At 41.8% G+C, this 21,099-nt stretch overlaps 2 protein-coding genes across 15 annotated transcripts in view; one reads left to right on the top strand and one right to left on the bottom strand.

Moving 5' to 3' along the window:
* LOC140128194 (surfeit locus protein 4-like) overlaps window positions 1–21,099 on the bottom strand; it is a 319,398-nt gene that overhangs the window by 220,771 nt on the left and 77,528 nt on the right. The window lies entirely within an intron of this gene.
* Window positions 1–21,099, top strand: part of CACNA1A (calcium voltage-gated channel subunit alpha1 A) — a 224,356-nt gene that overhangs the window by 175,149 nt on the left and 28,108 nt on the right. For 3 of the 12 annotated variants that reach the window (XM_072149696.1, XM_072149697.1, XM_072149704.1), the window contains exons 38-44: window positions 11,026–11,131; window positions 11,224–11,340; window positions 12,339–12,439; window positions 12,582–12,691; window positions 12,782–12,920; window positions 13,008–13,121; window positions 19,163–19,201. In XM_072149696.1, coding sequence (XP_072005797.1) covers window positions 11,026–11,131; window positions 11,224–11,340; window positions 12,339–12,439; window positions 12,582–12,691; window positions 12,782–12,920; window positions 13,008–13,121; window positions 19,163–19,201 — 726 coding nt within the window. Of the gene's footprint in view, window positions 1–10,398; window positions 11,132–11,223; window positions 11,341–12,338; window positions 12,440–12,581; window positions 12,692–12,781; window positions 12,921–13,007; window positions 13,122–19,162; window positions 19,202–21,099 lie in introns of those variants that run through there. The other 9 variants (XM_072149702.1, XM_072149701.1, XM_072149699.1 and 6 more) reach the window with 7 other exon arrangements.

The raw sequence follows: 21,099 nt of genomic DNA, 5'->3' as shown, positions 1-21,099 counted from the left end.
ATGGAAACTCCTGTGTTATTAGATCTGATCCAGTACCTACCTAATAGATGTAGGAGTCTATTTATATTTTTCTATGCACCATTGTTCATAGCGCACCTATCATTATTTTCTGTATATATATATTCTATTGTGGTTATACAAAATGAATTGTAATAAGTGTAAGGGACATGAAAACATATAGGGGTAAATTTATCAGAAGTGTCTAAGAGCAAAACAGTTCTAGTTTCCCATAGCAACCTATCTGACCTCAGCTTTTATTTTCTCACAATTTATACATTGAAAGCTGAGCTCTGATTGGAGTTTTGCTCTCAGACACTTCCTTTAAAAAAAACCAAAAAACTGTTTTTATTCTTCTTCCAACAATATAGAAAAGGAGTAACATACAGTCTGTGCCTCGTGGGCCACATTTACATTACAATGTATACAGATGAACACACTACTGATATATCTCCCGCTATATACTGATATATATAAGACATTTGTCATTTATCTACACTGCTATTTATTTATAGAGCCAAGCAGTATACATTTTCTTCCTTTATATTATACTTTTACCTTATACATTTTATATCTACCTAGAACCTATACAAGGACATGTCTACAGGTTTTCACCAATAGTTAGGAACCGGCAAAAAATAAAATCCTAATTCTTAATCTCCCCTCGTCTCCCCACTGCCTAACCCCAATTATTACTGTATATTTCCTTATCCAATTAAATCCATTGAATTCACATGAAAATCCCAGAACCTCTCTAGTAGTCACATTTTACCAGAATGTGCCGTGTATATAGAACACGGTTCACCATGACATCACAGTAGGAGCTCGCGCTGCTCTCTATACTAATCTGAATGTCCTCCCTGTCCTGCACTGTACATTTCCTTCTCTTTTTCCTTGGCATCTACACTGCCCTTTAACCTTAGACTCTGTTATATTAATTCTGCTCTGTTTGTACAGTATACACAAAAATAGCTACATAACCATGTCCTGTTGTGGCTTATAGCTAAGAATACACATTTACATACCTTAGTACAAAGCATTAATAGTTTCTTCCTAATGTTCACCAGCTCTGGCATCAATTGCACTGGAGTGATAATACAGACTCAAAGCTTCTTAGCATTATAAAAATAAAACTGTTTCATAGCCTGCAAAGGAAATGTCCAGGTGTCTGCAACTGCACATGGCCAAGCACAATCATATCTGGCTATATACTATATATAACCTATACAGAAGTCCAAGGCAGCACTGTGTTATGCCCCAATAGGGGAGGATGCCCACCTGCAGGTCCAGACAGAGCCCTGCCAGATGAAAATTGTAGCATATATATATACTTTTTAGAACTATTTCTCATTTTTTATCATGTGAAGAAGAAAAAAATACAGAAAAACTTTGTGATCCTGACCATGCTATGGACACCTTGGCAAAAAAATATTTATATATTTTTCTTTTATATCTGCCAATGATTACGCTACAAGTGGCTCTTTTAATTCTATCAGGGAAGCAGTCTAAGGGTGAAGACACACATGGCGTTTTTAGGCCGTTTTTAGTTAAATCGTTAAAAACGCATGCGTTTGACAGGTTTGACCAACGGCCAAAAACCCCATGTGTGTCTTCACCCTAAGGGTCAAGTTCTTGTGTTGCGTTTGAATCACATTTAGAAAGAGGAGAAGGAAGGAGACTTCCTGAATGCAGATGCGTTTAGACCCAAACGCTTATGTTCAGAAACTAGAAACACGATTTGTATTGTTAACGGGCAAAATGCGACTGCTAGTTCCTGAATGCAAGCGTTTAGGTCTAAACTCATCTGCATTAGGGAGTCACTCCTCCCCAGTTTCAAAAAGCAATTCAAGTGCATTGTGTTAATTCAGCCAAAAGTTTATAATGCTGTCCCGCCCCCTGCTCCTCTAGTGCATTTACGGTAATATAAATTTGGTACATAACCACTGCTTAACCTCCTACCACAAACTGCCATAATAGTATGTTGGCTGCCAGAGGCATTAAAAAGCATGTTGGTTCAGACCTCCCCTCCCAATGAGGTCATTGGATAGTGACAATCTGTAACCATGACAGCCTGGACCCTATATAAGACTCCAGGTCCCGTCCTTTATGCAGATCCATAACAATGTGCTGGTGGCACATTGTTACAGATGAATAGCAAAATTGCCATTTACTGCAATACAGTAGTATTACAGCATTTGCAAGGAACAACCACACCCACTAGGGTGAAGGTACACTAGGGGGCTGAAAAACTGTAAAAATATATAAATAAATAAATCACCCCCCTTTTCATAGAATTGATATAAAAATATAAAAAACTCATAAAAATGTTAGGTATTGCAGAGTCCCTAAAGTCACGATCTATCAAAATATCTATCCAGCAAATATCAATCCTTGTAACAAAAAATAGCGTCCAAATGTCAGAATCGCCACTTTTTCAACATTTTGTCCCACACAAAAAGTCCCTTTTCAACTTTCTCCTGTAGTATGAAAAGTTACTGGCTTCCTACCAAAGGTTTTCATTTTTTGAAGTCTATTGAAACATAATAAAATCTACATAAATGTAATAACCCCCGTGATCGTACCAACCTGAAGAATAAAGGAGACGTGTCATTTGGAGCACACAGTGATGGACGTAAACGCAGAAAGTGGCGACAAGAAAATGGCGCATATGCATTTTTTTGTCCAGCTTCCCAGTGTATGGCATGAAACATTTAAAGAGGACCTGTCACCTATAAAAATGGCACTAAAGTAAGCAGCTCCTAGTGCTAAAACAGACACTGCAGTTTTACAATGATAGCGTTATCGTTATTTATTACGTGGAAAACAAGCACTCATACAGCGCTTTACATGGAAAAAGTTACGGATTTTTAACCCCTTAACGACTTGGCCTTTTGTTTTTTCTTTTCTATTTTTCACTCCCGCCTTCAAAAATCTATTACTTTTTTATTGTTACACGTAAAGAGCTGTGTGACGGCTTGTTTTCTGTGTAACAAATTGCACTTCCTATTGTCAGTATTTAATATGCCATGTACTGGGAAGAAGGAAAAAAATGACAAATGCAATGAAAATGGAGAAAAAACACATTTGCGCCATTTTCTTGTGGGCTTGGATTTTACGGCTTTTGCTAAACGCCACAAATGACATGTCTACTTTATTCTTTGGGTCGGTACAATTACCGGGATATCAAATTTGTATATGTTTTATAATGTTTTCATACATTTAAATTAAAACCTCCTGTACAAAAATATTTGTTTTGATTTTGACATGTTCTGGCACCAATAACTTTTTGAAACTTCGGTTTCGACTTTGGCCGCTATTTTCCGTTACAAGGTTAAATGCAGTGGAAAAACGCAATTATATTTTGATAGACAAGGCATTTGTTTATGGTTTTTACTGTTTATTAATATCAGTTCTAGGGAAAGGGGGGTGATTTGAATTTTCAGGGGTTTTTTTTATTTTTACTTTTCCTATTTTTCAGACTCCCTAGGGTACTTTAACCCTAGGTTGCCTGATCAATCCTATCATACACTGCCATACTACAGTATGGCAGTATATGGGGATTTTCCTCCTCATTCATTACAATGTGCTGACGGAAGACCAAGGCTGTCATGGTGACCGATAGCCGCTCCCCAATAACGTCACGGGGAGCGACGATCTACGGCAAGATGGCGGTGCCGATTGGAGGGAAAACACCCGCGATCGGTGCAAGCTATATGCAGCAAAGACTTACCGGCTATGGAGAGGCCTCAGCCCACGAGCACTCTCCATGCACCGAGACATGCACGTCGGTAAGGGGTTAAAAAAAGGAGGATCCAAAAATGGAAACACAAAAAAGGGCATCAGCAGAAAGGGGGTAATTACCTCACAGCACAAAGGAAGTGGAGATCATCTGCAACAGTTCTCGGCATAATGTCAGGGAAAGTCACCCACATAAGCTGACAGCTTTATCCAGGGGACGATCATCCACAGAAGCTGACTGATTAGACCTCACAAACACGACCAACCTGTCGTGGGTAGAAGATCAGCTGTAGCAGCTTAAAGCATAGTGTAGAGAAGGATTATCCACAGTAGCTCATAGAATATGTTGGGGGAAGATCATCTGCAGAACCTCACAAAGAATCTCAAAGCAAAATGTGTGATAAGATCATCCACAGAATCTCACAGCATAATGTGGGCGGAGAATCATCTCTAGAAGCTCACAGCATAGTGTGAGGGGAGATCATCTACAGAAACTCACACCATAGTGCGAGAGTGAAGATGGTCCACAGAAGCCTACAACATTTAATGGGAGAAGATAGTTTACAGGAGTAATGTAGAGAAAACATAAACCATAGGAGCTCATTGCAGAGTGTGAAAGGGGATCATCTACAGAAGCTAAGCACACAATGTAGGAGAAAGTTTATCTACTCTACAGCATTGGACAGCTCAATGTGGAAGAAGATAGAAGCTCATCCTCCACAGCTCACAGCACAGCTTGGAGGAATCTTCATCTATAGCAGCTGAAAGCACAGTGTGAAGCAAGGTCACAGCTAGTATGGAGGAAGATTGTCTACAAAAGCTACACAAAAGCTTACAGGCAGAGCACAGTACAAGGTGGAGCAAGATCATCTACATCAGCTCACAGCACTATAGAAGGAAAGATCCATCGCAAAAGCATCCAGTCGTTTACCGCGGAGTGTGAAAGTGGATCTTCAAAAGAAGCCTCAAGAAAGCCTATTATACAGGGCCACATGTCCACCGCACTGTGTGCAGCAAGTGGGATTGTGCCAATTTAATAGGGAGCAATTCAGGAGCCAGAAGAGCCGTCTCTTCAGTGAGCAGAGCTTAATGATCCAATGCGCTAAAAAGAGACAGACTTTCCATCACTACACAATAAAGTGTAGTGAAAGATGGTCTGCAGCAGCTGAGAGCACAGGAAGAGCTTCCACAGCAACTCACTTAGCAGGGAAGGGACAGGATAATTTACAGCACCAAACAGAGGAAGAGGGAAGTGAACTTACAGGAAATCTACCGGTAGAATGAGGTAAAATCAACTAACATCACTTACAAGTTGATGTTTTCATCGTTCTGTATGGCTGCGTTCAAATGTGGTGCTAACAGAGGAGAGGAGATTTGCCTAATCACGTAGTGTTAACATTCCAAAACACAAATGCTTACGTGGTGTTAACATTGTTTTAAACATTGCATTTTGAAGACGCAAATTTTAACTGCAATGTAAATAGGCAGATCTCATCGCCTCTCCTCAGCTGTTGTATTAAATTATATCTAAACACCATTTGTGAACATGGCCTAACTGGTCTAAGACTTCTTTGTAATGGCCTTTTTCCCCCAAAAGATGAACTTTTAAAGTATGCTGATGAGCCTGAGGGGCTCTTTGGGGCATCGTAGGCTCCATTATTTCACAATTATGCACGCCCCCAGTAACCAATTCTGTCTCTGTCTTCCTCCTCCCTGTTTTCAGTCAGTGATATCACCAAGGCCCACGCAGGCAAAGTCGGATCCTCATTGTAACTCCGAGCGCAATGAAGCTCTGTCTTTGAAGACGCTTCCGGGTAGCAGCCGGCTGGGCAATGAAGAGCCAACTGTGCATATGCTGGAGCTGGAGAGACACCACCGGCTGAAAGGCAAGGCCGGAGGAAGACAGAGGCTGGCAGAAATGGGTCTCGAGGGTGTGAATAATTGGGAGATGACAAAGCCCCTCAGACTCATTGTCATATTTTAACAGTTCACTTTTTGGCAAACAAGGCCATTAACCCTTTCACGACCCGTGACGTAATAGCACGTCACGGGTCGGGCGCGGGTGCATGGAGAGGGCTCACGCGCTGAGCCCTCTCCATAGCCGGTAAGTCTTTGCTGCATATTGCAGCAAAGGCTTACCGGTAACACCCGCGATCGGTGCTAGCACCGATCGCGGGTGTTTTCACCTCGATCGCCGCCGGCAATGCTGCCGGCGGCTTCAAAAGCATGGCGGCGCCTGGGCGCCGCCATCTTTTCCAGGATCGCCGCTCCCCGTGACGTCATCGGGGAGCGGCGATCCGTCGCCATGGTAACCTCGGGTCTCGCGAAGACCCGAGGCTACTTTTGGTTAACCCATGCATTACAATGTGCTATCAGCACATTGTAATGTATGAGGAGTAAAATCCCCATATACTGCCATACTGTAGTATGGCAGTATATGATAGGATCGTGCAGACCCCCTAGGGTTAAAGTACCCTAGGGAGTCTGAAAAGTACTAAAAATAAAAATAAAAAAAAGTTAAAAAAAAAAAATTATAATAAAAAACCCTAAAAACTCAAATCACCCCCCGTTCCCTAGAACTGATATAAATATAAATAAACAGTCAAAATCATAAACACATTAGGTATCGCCGCGTCCGAAAATGCCCGATCTATCAAAATATGATAACGGTTTTTCACTGCGTTTAATCCCGTAACGGAAAATCGCGCCCAAATTCGAAAATGGCACTTTTTTTGTCATTTAAAAAATTCTATAAAAAGTGATCACAAGGTCGTACAGTCCTAAAATTGATAACATTGTAAACGTCATCAAAATCCGCAAAAAACGACACCACCCACAGCTCAGTACACCAAAGTATAAAAAAGTTATTAGCGCCAGAAGATGGCAAAATCCCCAAAAAAATTTTTGTACAGGAGGTTTTAATTTTTTTAAATGTATGAAAACATTATAAAACCTATACAAATTTGGTATCCCTGTAATCGTACCGACCCAAAGAATAAAGTAGACATGTCATTTGGGGCGCACAGTGAAATCCGTAAGATCCAAGCCCACAAGAATACGGCACAAATGCGTTTTTTTACCAATTTCACTGCATTTGGAATTTTTTTCCCGCTTCCTAGTACACGGCATGGAATATTCAATACCATCTCTATGAAGTGCAATTTGTTACGCAGAAAATAAGCCGTCACACAGCTCTGTACATGGAAAAATAAAAAAGTTATGGATTTTTGATCATGGGGAGTAAAAAATGAAAATGAAAAATCAAAAAAGGGCCAGGTCCTGAAAGGGTTAAAAACAAATCTAATACCAGTAACAGACCGATTATGACAACAGCAGTTTATATTACCTGATTCTGCTGCTAAATTTCCTTTCAAATATACAACTGGATGGGCCATAAATACTTGATTGGTGGGGGGGTCATCACCTGGGTCCTGCATGAGTAAGTTGCCAGAGTTTTCATGTCCCGGCTCCCATATCCAGTCATTGAGAGACGCAGTTGTATTCTACCAAATAAAGAGACACAGTGACAACTGCTTCTGGCTTTGTGTCTCTGCGTCTCCAGGGTGGAAAACAGCTGATGTGTGTGGAGGCCTGATGTTGTTCTTCCACCAATCAAGTATTGATGGCCTCTGCCCTGGTCATGTGTAAACTGCACGCATCTTATGCAGAAATTGTATAACTTTTCATAATGCAATATATTAAAAGAAATAATTTTTGCTAAAACAGGAATACTCCTTTAAGGTGACCATACACACTGGCTAATAGGTAAATGAAAGTTAAAAGTTTTGCCAACATTCCAACCATTAAAGGTGTTGTCTGATGTGGCAGCCCCTTCCAGATTGCAGAAGGGTCCAGATTGTTAAGTGGAAAGTTTCCATTGATTACACACTCCCTGTGATGTAAGGTCCACAGTATCCACCAGAGTGGTGTTATGGGGGGCGCATAGTACATCAGTACTTGATGTTTACACACTGCCACCGACATTTTAGCATAACCGACACCTGACTGTGGACAGGCTATAGCTAGTTAGCTGGTGTGGGGCACTTGGCATGGAGGCAGTGTATGGGGGGAAATAGCTGCACTGCCTGGAAGTGCTACAGAAATTGTGACTTTAGCAAGGCTTGCATGCCATTAAATCCCCCCATGTGTTTGCCTTTGTATGATAATTATAATTAAGCCCTGATAATGGGAAGTATATATTTTCAAGCATTTACATCTAATACAGATGTGCAACAAAATGTGCACAATGAACAAAAAGCTCCATGCAAAAGAGTGCAGTTTAGGAAGGTTTGCCTAGGCATATTCATACCTGGGAGAGGTAAGGATTGGGCAAGTAAGAATTCAACTGCCTGATCCTATTGTTCAAAGGAGGCAATTTCACATCAACGTTCTCCGGAGCTGCATCTGTATGAGGAAGCCGGGAGAGATTGCGGACGAACTACCATTCAAAGCAAAGCCAGCTTAATGGGAACCAGTTACGCTAAAATGCAGAGCAATATACAGGAAACACGTTGATTTGGATGAATTAGATATTTAGCAACCATTCTCCCCAGCCTCCTGTACTAGAACTGTATAGATGATACTACTACGAGACTAACTGATTGTTGGGGACCTCATCAATCCAACATGGAAAATCTATCCTTACAATAGGTCATCATTTTCACAACCATTCCCCCAAAAGCCCATCCAGCCACTTTAAAGTTTTACTTATGGTGGCCTTTGCCTTCAGTGGAGCGGCTTTACTGACTTTGTAACAGCTTTTTGTACACAGTCAAACAGAGGTGGCTATCAGTCACTGACTAAGCCCCTTTTGTGTATATTGCAGTGAACTGTCTATGCGACAGGCTCCTAGAATAATAAGAATGATAACATCCCTCTGCAAATGTGGTGGTGGTCCACTCTAGCCACTAGTCCACTCTAGCCACTAGTCCACTCTAGCCACTAGTCCACTCTAGCCACTGGTCCACTCTAGCCACTGGTCCACTCTAGCCACTGGTCCACTCTAGCCACTGGTCCACTCTAGCCACTGGTCCACTCTAGCCACTGGTCCACTCTAGCCTCTAGTGCACTCTAGCCTCTAGTGCACTCTAGCCTCTGGTCCACTCCAGTTTCTGGTCCACTCTAGCCACTAGTCCACTCTAGCCTCTGGTCCACTCTAGCCACTGGTCCACTCTAGCCACTAGTCCACTCTAGCCTCTGGTCCACTCTAGTTTCTAGTCCACTCTAGCCACTAGTCCACTCTAGCCACTGGTCCACTCTAGCCTCTGGTCCACTCTAGCCACTGGTCCACTCTAGCCACTGGTCCACTCTAGCCACTGGTCCACTCTAGCCACTGGTCCACTCTAGCCACTGGTCCACTCTAGCCTCTAGTGCACTCTAGCCTCTAGTGCACTCTAGCCTCTGGTCCACTCCAGTTTCTGGTCCACTCTAGCCTCCGGTCCACTCTAGCCTCTGGCCCACTCTAGCCTCTGGCCCACTCTAGCCTCTGGTCCACTCTAGCCTCTGGTCCACTCTAGCCTCTGGTCCACTCTAGCCTCTGGTCCACTCTAGCCTCTGGTCCACTCTAGCCTCTGGTCCACTCTAGTTTCTAGTCCACTCTAGCTTCTGGTCCACTCTAGCCTCTGGTCCACTCTAGCCTCTGGTCCACTCTAGCCTCCGGTCCACTCTAGCCTCTGGTCCACTCTAGCCTCTGGTCCACTCTAGCCTCTGGTCCACTCTAGCCTCTGGCCCACTCTAGCCTCTGGTCCACTCTAGCCTCTGGTCCACTCTAGCCTCTGGTCCACTCTAGCCTCTGGTCCACTCTAGCCTCTGGTCCACTCTAGCCTCTGGTCCACTCTAGTTTCTAGTCCACTCTAGCCTCTGGTCCACTCTAGCCTCTGGTCCACTCTAGCCTCTGGTCCACTCTAGCCTCTGGTCCACTCTAGCCTCTGGTCCACTCTAGCCTCTGGTCCACTCTAGCCTCTGGTCCACGCTAGCCTCTGGTCCACTCTAGCCTCTGGTCCACTCTAGCCACTAGTCCACTCTAGCCTCTGGTCCACGCTAGACAGATTCCTTTTCTGGGTATTTCCTTACAAATAAAAAGTGACATGAGACAAGACTTGAACCAAGCCTTTGTCCTTTTTTTGAACCATATTAATGGAGTTTATGGTTTATCCACAGGAAATACCATAAATGTCTGATTGATGTGTGTTAGATAGTTGAAATGGCATCTTATATTATCTTTGCTATGGGGCTATTGTACCTTTATGTGTCTTTTTGTAAGGGTCCATGAACCTATATCTGTCCTCTTAGCATTACTTTTTATATACTTTAGGACTCCTCAGCCTCCCTAAGCTGTACTACTACTTCAGTTTATGATACAGAATCCTACTTGACAGTCCCTTTTGATTATCCTAGACATACCCGTCAATGGACTATGCCACATCTGACTTTCTTATGCTGTGTGGAGCTCTAGGGAATTTGCTAATGTTGTGTGGCCAGAATCTCTCATGGTTAATATGGGAGCTTCTCCTCATTTTGTTAAACTTTCTAACTAATACAATAAGTTTCACAGCTTTGTTTGTGAATGTATTTCTTTTTTTTCTCTCTTTTTACTCCCTCTCTCCCTTTCTCACCCTCCTCCTCCTCTTCGTCTCACCTCTCTCGCCTTCCTCCCCCTCCCAGCCGCCCTCTCTCCCCTGTGCTCCCCCTATGTAGGAGTTCTAGCTCTATTGAAGGGATTGCATGGGGGAATCCCTGCACGTTGCACGCCACGATTCTGCATGATGCATGCTCCAGGTTGGCCTGTGTACTCGCCTGCCTATCTTGGCTTCAGTTTGTAATGGCTGTTCATTGTTTTAAGACAACTACACCACCAGAGGGGTGTGTGGGAGACATGGGCTTTATTTTCCTTGGTTTACTCTGGTGGTGGAGAAATGTTATTATTATGTTATTGTCTGTAGACCAGGACTCAGAGGCTCCAGGGGAAGTAATTACCCTGTTACAATATTGAAGTGTTAGTGAAGTAATAGCATATGATTTCATAAAGTGCTAAGCCCTTCTGAAACTGAGATTATATATAGGATGGCAGTTGTCAAGGCTTTTTAGTGGACAGAGCTCAGAGGATCACAATAAATAGGCAGCTGACTTCACTGATGGAGCCCATGCCAGTCTTATGCCACCTTTATCCTATGGGCATATATGGGAAGTGTGGTAGTAGTATCAGAGCCCCTGAGTCCTGGATATAGGTAGATAAAGTATGGCAGGTTTAGTTTGATCAGTAAGTTCACACTGTTTTCTGGGTCCTTTCAGCGGTTGCTTCGTATGGATCTTCCAGTGGCTGATGATAATACTGTCCATTTCAACTCAACTCTCATGGCTCTTATACGTACAGCGTTGGATATTAAAATTGCAAAAGGTAATAGATATCTCCTGCACACACTGTGCATTGGTCAATGCAGTCAACTCTAGTGATTATACTGAGACAGTAATATTCCCCATTTTTTTCAGGTGGTGCTGATAAACATCAAATGGATAATGAGCTGAGAAAAGAGATGACAGCCATTTGGCCCAACTTGTCTCAGAAAACGTTAGACCTGTTGGTGACACCGCATAAATGTAAGAGATGTAAGAATCCCATCATTTTCACCTATAGAACATGGAATCCGGAGGCCTTGTTCCCATACTGCAATACATAAAGACTTATGTACAATTTGGAGAAATACAGTTCATGTTGGTTCCATTCGCTTCTCTCATGCTGTGCAGAATCATTGTAATGTACCGTAAGCCTAAAATGATTTGGGAAACCTGTCTCCTACAAGGTTAGATAAGGGAAAAGCACAGTGCTTCATGTTCAATTATAGAGGGATTACAGTAGCAAGTTCTCTTCATAGTTAAAGGGTCACAGAATCTCTTTTTCACGTGGCCTGTCACATAGATCTTATCCTACTGTACATATAACTTAGGCAGTACAACATAAAGTTTCTAGGGGGTGATGTCACTGATACACCAATCAATAACACTGACTATATCTGTAATGATCTCATTCTCAAAGAAAGAACCAGACAGGGGTCACAATGTTCCCTCTCCCACATACTGGATAATAGTACAGACTTTGGTGCCTGTAGGTTACCAGGTGATTGATAACTATAATAGTAAGGAAGTCAATAAGGGAAAGAAGATATTGACTGAAAATCTGAAAACATGTACCTTACATGTTGAGTAAATTTGGTCAGTGATCAATAAAACTCTGGTATAACAGAGAAGGTGATGTAGAAGGGTCAAGCATTCACTCCAGAAGCAGTAGTCAGGACAGTGGTAGAGCAATCCAGGGTTCGGTAAAGGTATAGCAGCAGAGATGAATGATTATGGAAATATGCCAGGACATGAAGCTCAGGTGAAAGTCCCATAGTAGAACCAGGGTTAGAAGAACAAACCGCTATAACTGACACCAAGGTCAGCGTGAGTGGATGAAATGGAGCATATAGTGCTTTGACCAGTCGGGTGGTCATGTGCATGGTACAAGTCCCCCCCGGCCTCCCTGCCAGCCTTGCTGAGAGATGCATTGTGGCAATGGCCAATCTTTTATGTATGAAGTGTATCATATAATGTTTCTATCTTCACAGCTACTGATCTCACTGTGGGCAAGATCTATGCAGCCATGATGATTATGGAGTATTACAGACAGAGCAAAGCAAAGCGACTGCAAGCCCTCCAAGAGGAACAGGTAATCATATAATTCCTGTAAGCTGATATATTTTGCCATACTGGTCTAGTAAACCATATACGTGTCCAGAGATCCCACAAAGCATTGTCAAAACTTTTTGGACACAAGGCTAAATCTTCCCTGTTTATATGTTCTCTTCTAGAACCGAACGCCTCTAATGTTTCAAAGGATGGAACCTCCATCACCAACACAAGACGGTCCAATGGGACTAAACACTCTAATGCCCTCTCAGAATGAGCCCGGGGGAGACATGTAAGTCCTACTGATCAATCCAAGCATTGGCTGCCTGAGTATGTCGATGGTCTTCAGGTGGCATGTGGTTTCATTTTCACATTATTTCAGGGGTATACCAGAGGGTGGCATGAAGGAAAGTCAGTCATGGATGACCCAGAGGGCACAACAGATGTTTCAGAAGACAGGAACCTGGAGTCCAGAGAGGGTGAGAGGCCAGGAGAACACCAATAGCTGGCCGGACTCACAGGTTAGGAACTGCCAGCTATCTCCTGTTATACATACATGTTTGCACAGAAAACATGACATTTACTTCTTTGTATTTCTTTCCTTTCAGTTAGTGGAAATGACGGAGATGAATCGGGATGGTTACTCTGACAGTGAGCAGTACCTGGTGATGGAAGGACATGGGAGGGCAGCATCAATGCCAAGGCTTCCTGCAGACAACCAGGTGAGCCCTATGCCTTGCCATCAAATCAACCTTCCCAAAAAGACAGTAAATGAAATGAATATGATAACCACATAAAGAGAGACAGTTTTACAGTGTAGTTAGTCAGGTGAAGGCTGTATACAAATAGAGGTCATCAAAGTGAATGTTCACTTTAAAAGTCGCAAAATGGGTCAATTGTGACATTTTGGTGGTCTCAATTGTGTAACAATGATGAAACATTATAATGCTTATGCCACCCTTTCCAGTGATAAGAAAACAGGGTATAGTTATGATTCTAACAGGATTTAACAACTGCAGAATTTTAAACGGAACCTGTCACCAGGAGACCCATTTTTAGCACTCCCCCAGTCCCCACAGAGCATAGTACATACACTGCCAAAGTGTTTTTGTATTAAAAATTGGTTTTACAGAAAAAAAGATATGTTATATTGTACCTTTCATTAGCATTTCATGTGTGACTAGGCAGTTGCCAAATGGGAGGGTCTGAAAAGAAGCAGTTACCCCCACCCTTGGGAAACAGCTACTCCATGTGACCTTTTCAAATATATGAAAACACCCATCACTTGGCTTAACGACGCCCCCTGCTCCTAAACAGCCAATCCCGAGTGTGGGGAGTTATTCATATATTTGAGAAGGTCACATGTTTCCCAAGGGTGGGGGGGGGTGGGAACTGCTCCTTTCCAGACCCTCCCATTGGGCAACTGCCTAGTCACACAGCAGATGCTAATGAAAGGTACAATATAACATATCTTTTTTTCTGTAAAACCAATTTTTTATACAAAAACACTTTGGCAGTGTATGTACTATGCTCTGTGGGGACTGGGGGAGTGCTAAAAATGGGTCTCCTGGTGACAGGTTCCCTTTAAGATATTGTTCTAACATCATTCCAGTAAGAGAGAGGTGTCCAAAGTGGAGTCACATCTCATGTGCCACATTCAACAGTTCAGAAATTTAGCCAGACCAGTCTCCAACAAAACTGACTTTCAAAGGTGCAAAATTTTTTCAGTTAATAACCCTTTAGAGATAGAAGATGACAATTAAATATTCTGAATATCCTGCATTATATGTTTTAGCATAATTTCTGAATAAAAATGTCACTAGAAATTACTTACTATCAGTTTCATTCATCTGAATGGGGCTTGCACTCATTCAGGCCCAATTTGTAATATATTTACTTGTCTCAACTAATGGAGGGGACACCATACGTGGTCAGGCTTGTGGAGTCCCACAAGAGAGAGCTACTCTTAGCAGTGCTCTGCTGTGTCTAACTGACGGAGTCCACAGTGATTACATTTCACCTTTTGTGCTTCTATATATCCCAAAATTTAAATGAAATCTACCATCAAAATCAATCTAGTCATAGATCCAGGCACCATGGCCATGTAATCTTCTTATAGTTATCCATGGCCTCCTTCATTCTAAAATCTGGCTTTATAGGATGTTACACTGTCTCACCCTCCCTCTGCGATCTCAGCACTGAGGATTCAGCAGTGCTCAGGGTGAAGGTGAATGTAACATCATGTAAAGCCAGATCATAGAGAGGCTAGGGGTATCCTTGGAAAAACTGATATTACAAAATGTAAACTACTTCTTATCACATGTGCTGCTTTTACCATTTTCCTTGATATAATACATCTTTTATTTCTCTTGAGAGTTTGTATATGCATGATATGGCTTGAACTTACATATGTAGCGGAGCTGAGTTTGTTGTTTAAATTTTTTTTTTTTTTTTTGTGCCGCGTGATAAAAACATTTCTGGATATTATTGGTGCTTTATAACAACCCCAGCTCTGCAACATCAGACTGCTGCATCTATGATAACTGGTTACTTGGGGGCATTGGCTTCACTCCTGCATGGACATACGTATCATTCATAAAATACAAAATCTCTGTCATACACAGTAATAAGTGTACACTGCAGCCTGGCAATGCATAATAAAGACATCAATATTCTAAATATTCCAAAAATGTTTTAGTAGTTAGCACTTAATATCAGCTGGTTAAAGGGCATTGCAGTGTCTGGATTATGTATTACTCTAAAGATAAATGGCACAGTGGTATTTGGGTACAAGGACCCATTATATAATAAACCTGGTCCTCCTCGTAATAAGATATTGCCTGTGGGTGGGACCTGGTTGACCAGGCCAATGATCCTGCAGCAGCACGATTCTGCCTTACATAGTTGTCATTGAAATGAATGGTTTGTCCTTGCACAGAGACCCCAGTGAGAGAGAAAGAGACCCTTTCCCCTTTTCCTAATATAGAGGGGAGTACACCGCTCACTCTTCTATTAGGATTCACTTATTATAAAGCAATATAAACCAAAGTGTTCCTATGAGGGGGAGTAATCCAGAATAGAAGAGCAAGTAATGGGGAAGTAATGATCAAGGTAGGGAGAATGTAGATTGATGTAGTAGGTCTACTGATACATCACTGGCCACAGGAAGGGTGAATGGAGAACATTGGCAATCCTATAATTATAATGTCTGGGAAAGACAAAGCATAAGTGTAACCATAGGCTGCACAAAACAACATTGTAGGGAGAGAAGTTTTAAATTGAGATTTTGGTTTAGCGTGATAGTCGGCCTCTTAGTTCATTTTTTGCAGGAAATCATTTATAGAAAGCAAATATTTGTTAAGTTATGTGCACAGAAACTGTAATACGCCTATAACCGCCCCAGGTATGGTACAGAATGGATCCATAGTAACGGTAGATGTGCTGATGCATAGTATATCAATTATATGGCACCATGCATAAGGCCAAACTATATTATACAGTCATATAGTGTTATAATAATAATAATTCTCTATACATTGATGTGTGTAAGGTAAATAACCATGGAAAGACAATCACTTATGACATTCACTTACATAATGGGACTGTCCCATCCCAACTGTCCGACGAGGATGAACTCTACCGCGATTCATGAAGATCGTGCGCCCGATATCCTGCATGTGTCGCTTCCCCCAATCAGGTCCGCCGGAGTTCACCTTCTTCTTCCCGATGTATGTAAGTGCATGGCTTGCAACCCAATGTTTACGTTAAATCCCGTGGTTTGTCCAAATCTGTCAGATCGTCCGACGGTCCGCAACCCCTCCCCCACCCCGCCTGATTTCTGTCGCATGAAAGCCAGCGCGAACGCGTGCACCAAAACCCCTTTTAAATCACTGTCCCAGCGGCGCAAAACGGAAATCGTCGGGATGTCCGCCGAAAGTGCGGTCCGCGGAGCCCCAATATGTGCACTGACCTAACCTTGACTGAAGAAACACCACATTACATTACAATCCCATTACAGAATGCAGCGTCCAATGCAGGAGAACTGCTGGGGGAGAGTTATTAATGTTGGGACACTATACAACTGATATTTCCCCAGTAATAATTCCTTTATTTATATAGCACACACAAATTACGCAGCACTGCACAAAGCTTGTCAGATCAGACAGTCACCTATGATAAGTAGTCAAGAGCCTAATATTACAACACAGTATATTCCATATAAATTTTCATTACAACAAAATTAAGTGTTAAAAAAACAGAGCAAATATTCTACTTATAGAATATGAGTAATATCTATATACCAGCCAATATCAGTAAATGGGTTGAGGCCACAAATGACCATTGAACTCTCACCAATGAGTATTTCTAAGTCAATCACATTCATCTCTGTCTTACTCTGCATAGTTCATCCTCACCCCATGTCATCTTTCTTACATGCTATCTGAGCAAGTGTTTCATCCCCATTTGCCAAGAGCTTTGAAAATTTGTGCAAGATTTCACCTCTTTACAGCCTAGAGGAAAGATGGCAGGAACCAGCCTGGGCCTTCTTGTTCCTGGATGAGGGAGTATGGTGGTGTACATTAGCACCAGGAGGGAAGCCCACTATAGCTGCTGCAGTGGGGCCCCATATTTCCTTAGTTTCATGCAGCACATTAAAGTGAATATCTACCTTTTTTTACACCATGTGAGTCTTAGTTCCTGTATTAGTTATAGGGTTTACTCTTTTCATAAAAAACCTGAGAAGGGACAGGTTCTGTAGAAGGTGTTAGGGATATTTTATGCAGGGCCTCCTAGTAAACCTTCCACGGCACATTCACCCTGCAAGTGCTTGGCCAACCCCTGGCCATTCATTCAGACTTCAGATTTCTTGGATGTGTAGAACGATTGTGACATCGAGTGTTCTGGTCCAACCGGTGGGGAAGTACAGGGCCGCTACTCAAGTCATGAGGAACCCTATGTCTTTGTTTTTCAATTTTAAAAGGGTTGGTGACTTTGCCAGGCTAAAGTTACTCATATCATACCCTGATAAAGTTTCTGAGTAGTCGCCAGAATCGGCCGGTCAAGTGTCCTGCAGCAGACATCACGTGTCCTGCTGGCTTCTGTCAGATGGAGGGCCCGTGCAGTCATTACTGTGTGCATGTCCTCTCCGTGATAACCATTTATATGTTGGTGGTTGTCAACTACACAAAAACAGATAAAAGTTTTTATTATTGGCCAACCCCTGCAACCAACCCTTCTCCCTCAGGGCTTCTTCTGGGAAGCAGGAAACCCCTTGAACTTCCTAATTTATCTTTGTACAGTGGGTAGAGCTATTTTCTAATGCAAAGCATAGCTAACTGATACATTTCTACATGTACATTTTCTTGTAATAGAGTTCAGGGTATATGTTTGTTTCTGGCCACTGCTGACATATTTATCTCAGCCATTGAGGATACCCCATAAAAGGAACCTTCTCACCAGGTTGTGGACCCCTCCCCCCCAAACCAGTATTCTGTCCTAGTGGTATTTCTTTGTTTTTATGGTACCAGCTTCCTATGGTTTCAGTGCATTATACAAGCGAATTTCGTCCTCCCTATTTTAGCAAACATTACAGTTAAGTATTGTGCGCTATAGTATGCACATACGTCTTGTACATTAGGGTGGTTAGTCAGGGCCTAGAAGAAGGATCCAACACAGGTAGAAGGGACATCTAAAAACTTACAGGTGCCGATTTGCTCCATTAGATCAAAAGCTTCAATGCTCCATACTTTTACTTATTGCTACTGAATTTGCACTTTGATGTATTCACTTTCTTGAAGCACATCTCCACACTGAGCCCCTATAAATACCACAGTTACTAACAGTATAACGTTTCCTGAATATCAACACTGTGATCCTAATTAATACATATGCCTCACACCCCTCCCTCATGTATAAATTATAAGAAATATTATTCCCAACAAAAATCGAAATGTACTGTTGCCAGGCCTATGGATCATGCCTAATTCATTATAATAAAGTAGGTATTATAATAGATCCCTCCTCCCCGACTGTATGTTATTTACAGCGACCCCTGAATAAATTATATTATCCTACCCCCTGAAGTTTTGATATTAACGACAGTACCTGACCCACTCCCATTTAGTTATTCACATACTGTACCTTGGAGAAAATACATTTTGTGTAGTGCATCTCTAAATAAATGATATATCAAATATATCACCTTACCACCAGTGCATCGTAACTCACATGTGGTGTCCTCAGTTAATTATAATATTCCTTGATAATAAATATTTTACATTGCCCCACCCCGTCCACTTCTTCATCTTCTGTCTGCAGGCACCGAACGCATAATAACAGAGGCATGATGATAGGTGTCTGTAGGTAGCCAGAATGTTGATGCTTGGGGCACTAGTTTCAGAAAAGTATAAAGATATATTGAACTTGGATTAGGAAACAATTCTCAACATGGTGGAGAAGGCAGATAGTCACTTTCTAAGAGGATTGTTTGGCATGACTGGAAGGAACATGTCTCCTGCGGTCTTAGTGGCACTCATGTCCTTGTCTTGTGGCTCTTTTGTTGTGTGAACGTCAACTCTTTTAAGTCACTTGTCCATGAATGTGGACACTGTGTATTGAAACTGTTTCAGTCTTACTGCTGTTAACCTGTGTTCTCTCTCTCTCTGTTCCCTCTGCTCTCTGTCCTTCTGTATCTCTGTCCGTCCTGCACTTCTGTGGTCTCTCCCTTCTTCTCGTCTCTCCTCTCTGTCTCGTCTTGCTGTAGCAGCGAAGGAAAACCCGAACCCGAGGGAGTAACCTCAGTGTATGTAACACCTCTATAACATGCTCTCACACTCGTATTATTCTCCATGTATTGCTACACTGTACAACTCACAATTCTCTGTCTTTGAACCCACTGTCAGTATGGATCTTTCCATCTTTGTACTGTTTACTCTGTATAATCAGACACAATGTATTCATGTCATGTTGTTAGAATATACTCTGGGGATTAAAAAAGATCTTAATATAATAAGATTTTTTATCAAATTGCCCAAACTACAACCAAAACCCACATATTTTTCACAAAGTGCCAATGCGACAATTTAAGCAGTAACTTATTACTCCCTGCTCTTTCACAGGATTAAAGTGTATAGGCCCGGAGGACACCAATACAGTAGAAAGAAGGAGGAGAAGTTTGGATTATCATTGTAGCTTCCTTCTAGGGTCCTGGGCTGCCTGGGACTGCAAGTGGCCATGAGTCCTGTCTGGTGAACTCTGCCCTGGGGTGATGGCAAAAGTGCCCATATAGAGGGCTCCGAGTGCCACATCTGGCACCCGTGCCATAGGTTCGCCACCACTGCAGTAGGCTCTCCTCTATACCGCATACAGGTAGCCAAAATATTAACACCATTTTCTTTTCACAACATTCTCTTAAAAATATAACAAACTTTATCAATCAGCTTGTTCTACATGTTACATTCTTAAAGGGCTTTTCCAGTTAAACCTGGATAACCCCAGACAAGGTACAATCCACATGAGAAAAGTCTGAAACAAAGGGCTTGTAAACGGCAAATCAGGTGTCTGAAAATGAATGAAGAAAAGAAGCTCCTCATATCCATAGTGGCTTCTTTTACACTGTGTGCATGTGATATGCATAGAAGGCATCCTTAGTAAACTTCAACTATGTAACTGTAATATCAGTAATGCATCTAGTATAGTCAGGAAAGGAACATATTTATATTCATTTAAGGCCCTGGGCCCCTGGCTGTAGCCAGAAAACATTAACAAGAACGTGCCACAAGTTCTATACACTAGATAGGGGAAATGGGTCCATGATCCACCATTTATTTCTAAAAGACGGAATCAGGAAGGAGAAAAATCTATTTAGTTTTTATACATTTTTAATGTTATTCAGCATGCAAATTATATGTTATTACTATATAATTATGTTTTTTTTTATAATTTATAAGAATTTCTAAACAGGTTTAGAATATGATAAGACTTTTTATGGAGAAATATGGCATTTAAAAAAAATATTTTTATTAGTTTAAATTTATATTGCTGATTTCTTATTGATTTTTAGATTTCTATTTTGATTTCAGGAACTACTTTTTTTTCCCCCACATTTGCCACTAGAGGGAACTTCTGTGTACCTTGTCTATGCACAAAGGACACAACCTGTAGGTGCCTTGACACAGTACAACAATGATGCTCCCTCTAGTGTCCAACAATGGTAATAAAAGACTTTTTTTAATGTCAGAAGATTCTAAGATATAAATAGGGGAAAATGTATCTTTTAGTTGGATTGGATTTTTCTTCATTTGCAACCTTTTGGGCCCACGTGCAGTTTTGCCACTTTTTTGTGTCAAAGGCAATCTCCCTACAAAGTTAGCCATGGGTAAGTTTTCCCAGAGATATCACACAAGTTCAGATGAGGAAGTAACAAATTTTGGCACAAATCCACACTGGTCCTTCGCAAGCGCAGGAATTGACTTGGAGCAGTTTGTGACCTAAGTTCCTGAAAATCCATGTGCATCAAAAAGGAAAAACAACTAAGATACTTATAACCAGGAGAAAAGCATTTTTTAAAAAAAGTAAGCGGACAAAGCCAGACTTCAGATACAGTGGGTATAGAAAATATTCAGACCCCTTTAAATTTTCCTCTCTTTGTTTATTGCAGCCAATCGGCAAGATCAAAAAATTTTTTTGCACATTCATGTG

The sequence above is a fragment of the Engystomops pustulosus genome, chromosome 4 (assembly GCF_040894005.1).
Source record: "Engystomops pustulosus chromosome 4, aEngPut4.maternal, whole genome shotgun sequence".
NCBI classification, from domain to species: domain Eukaryota; kingdom Metazoa; phylum Chordata; class Amphibia; order Anura; family Leptodactylidae; genus Engystomops; species Engystomops pustulosus.
Note: the sequence above shows the minus strand (reverse complement) of the source record. Positions and strands in the feature narration are given on the sequence as shown.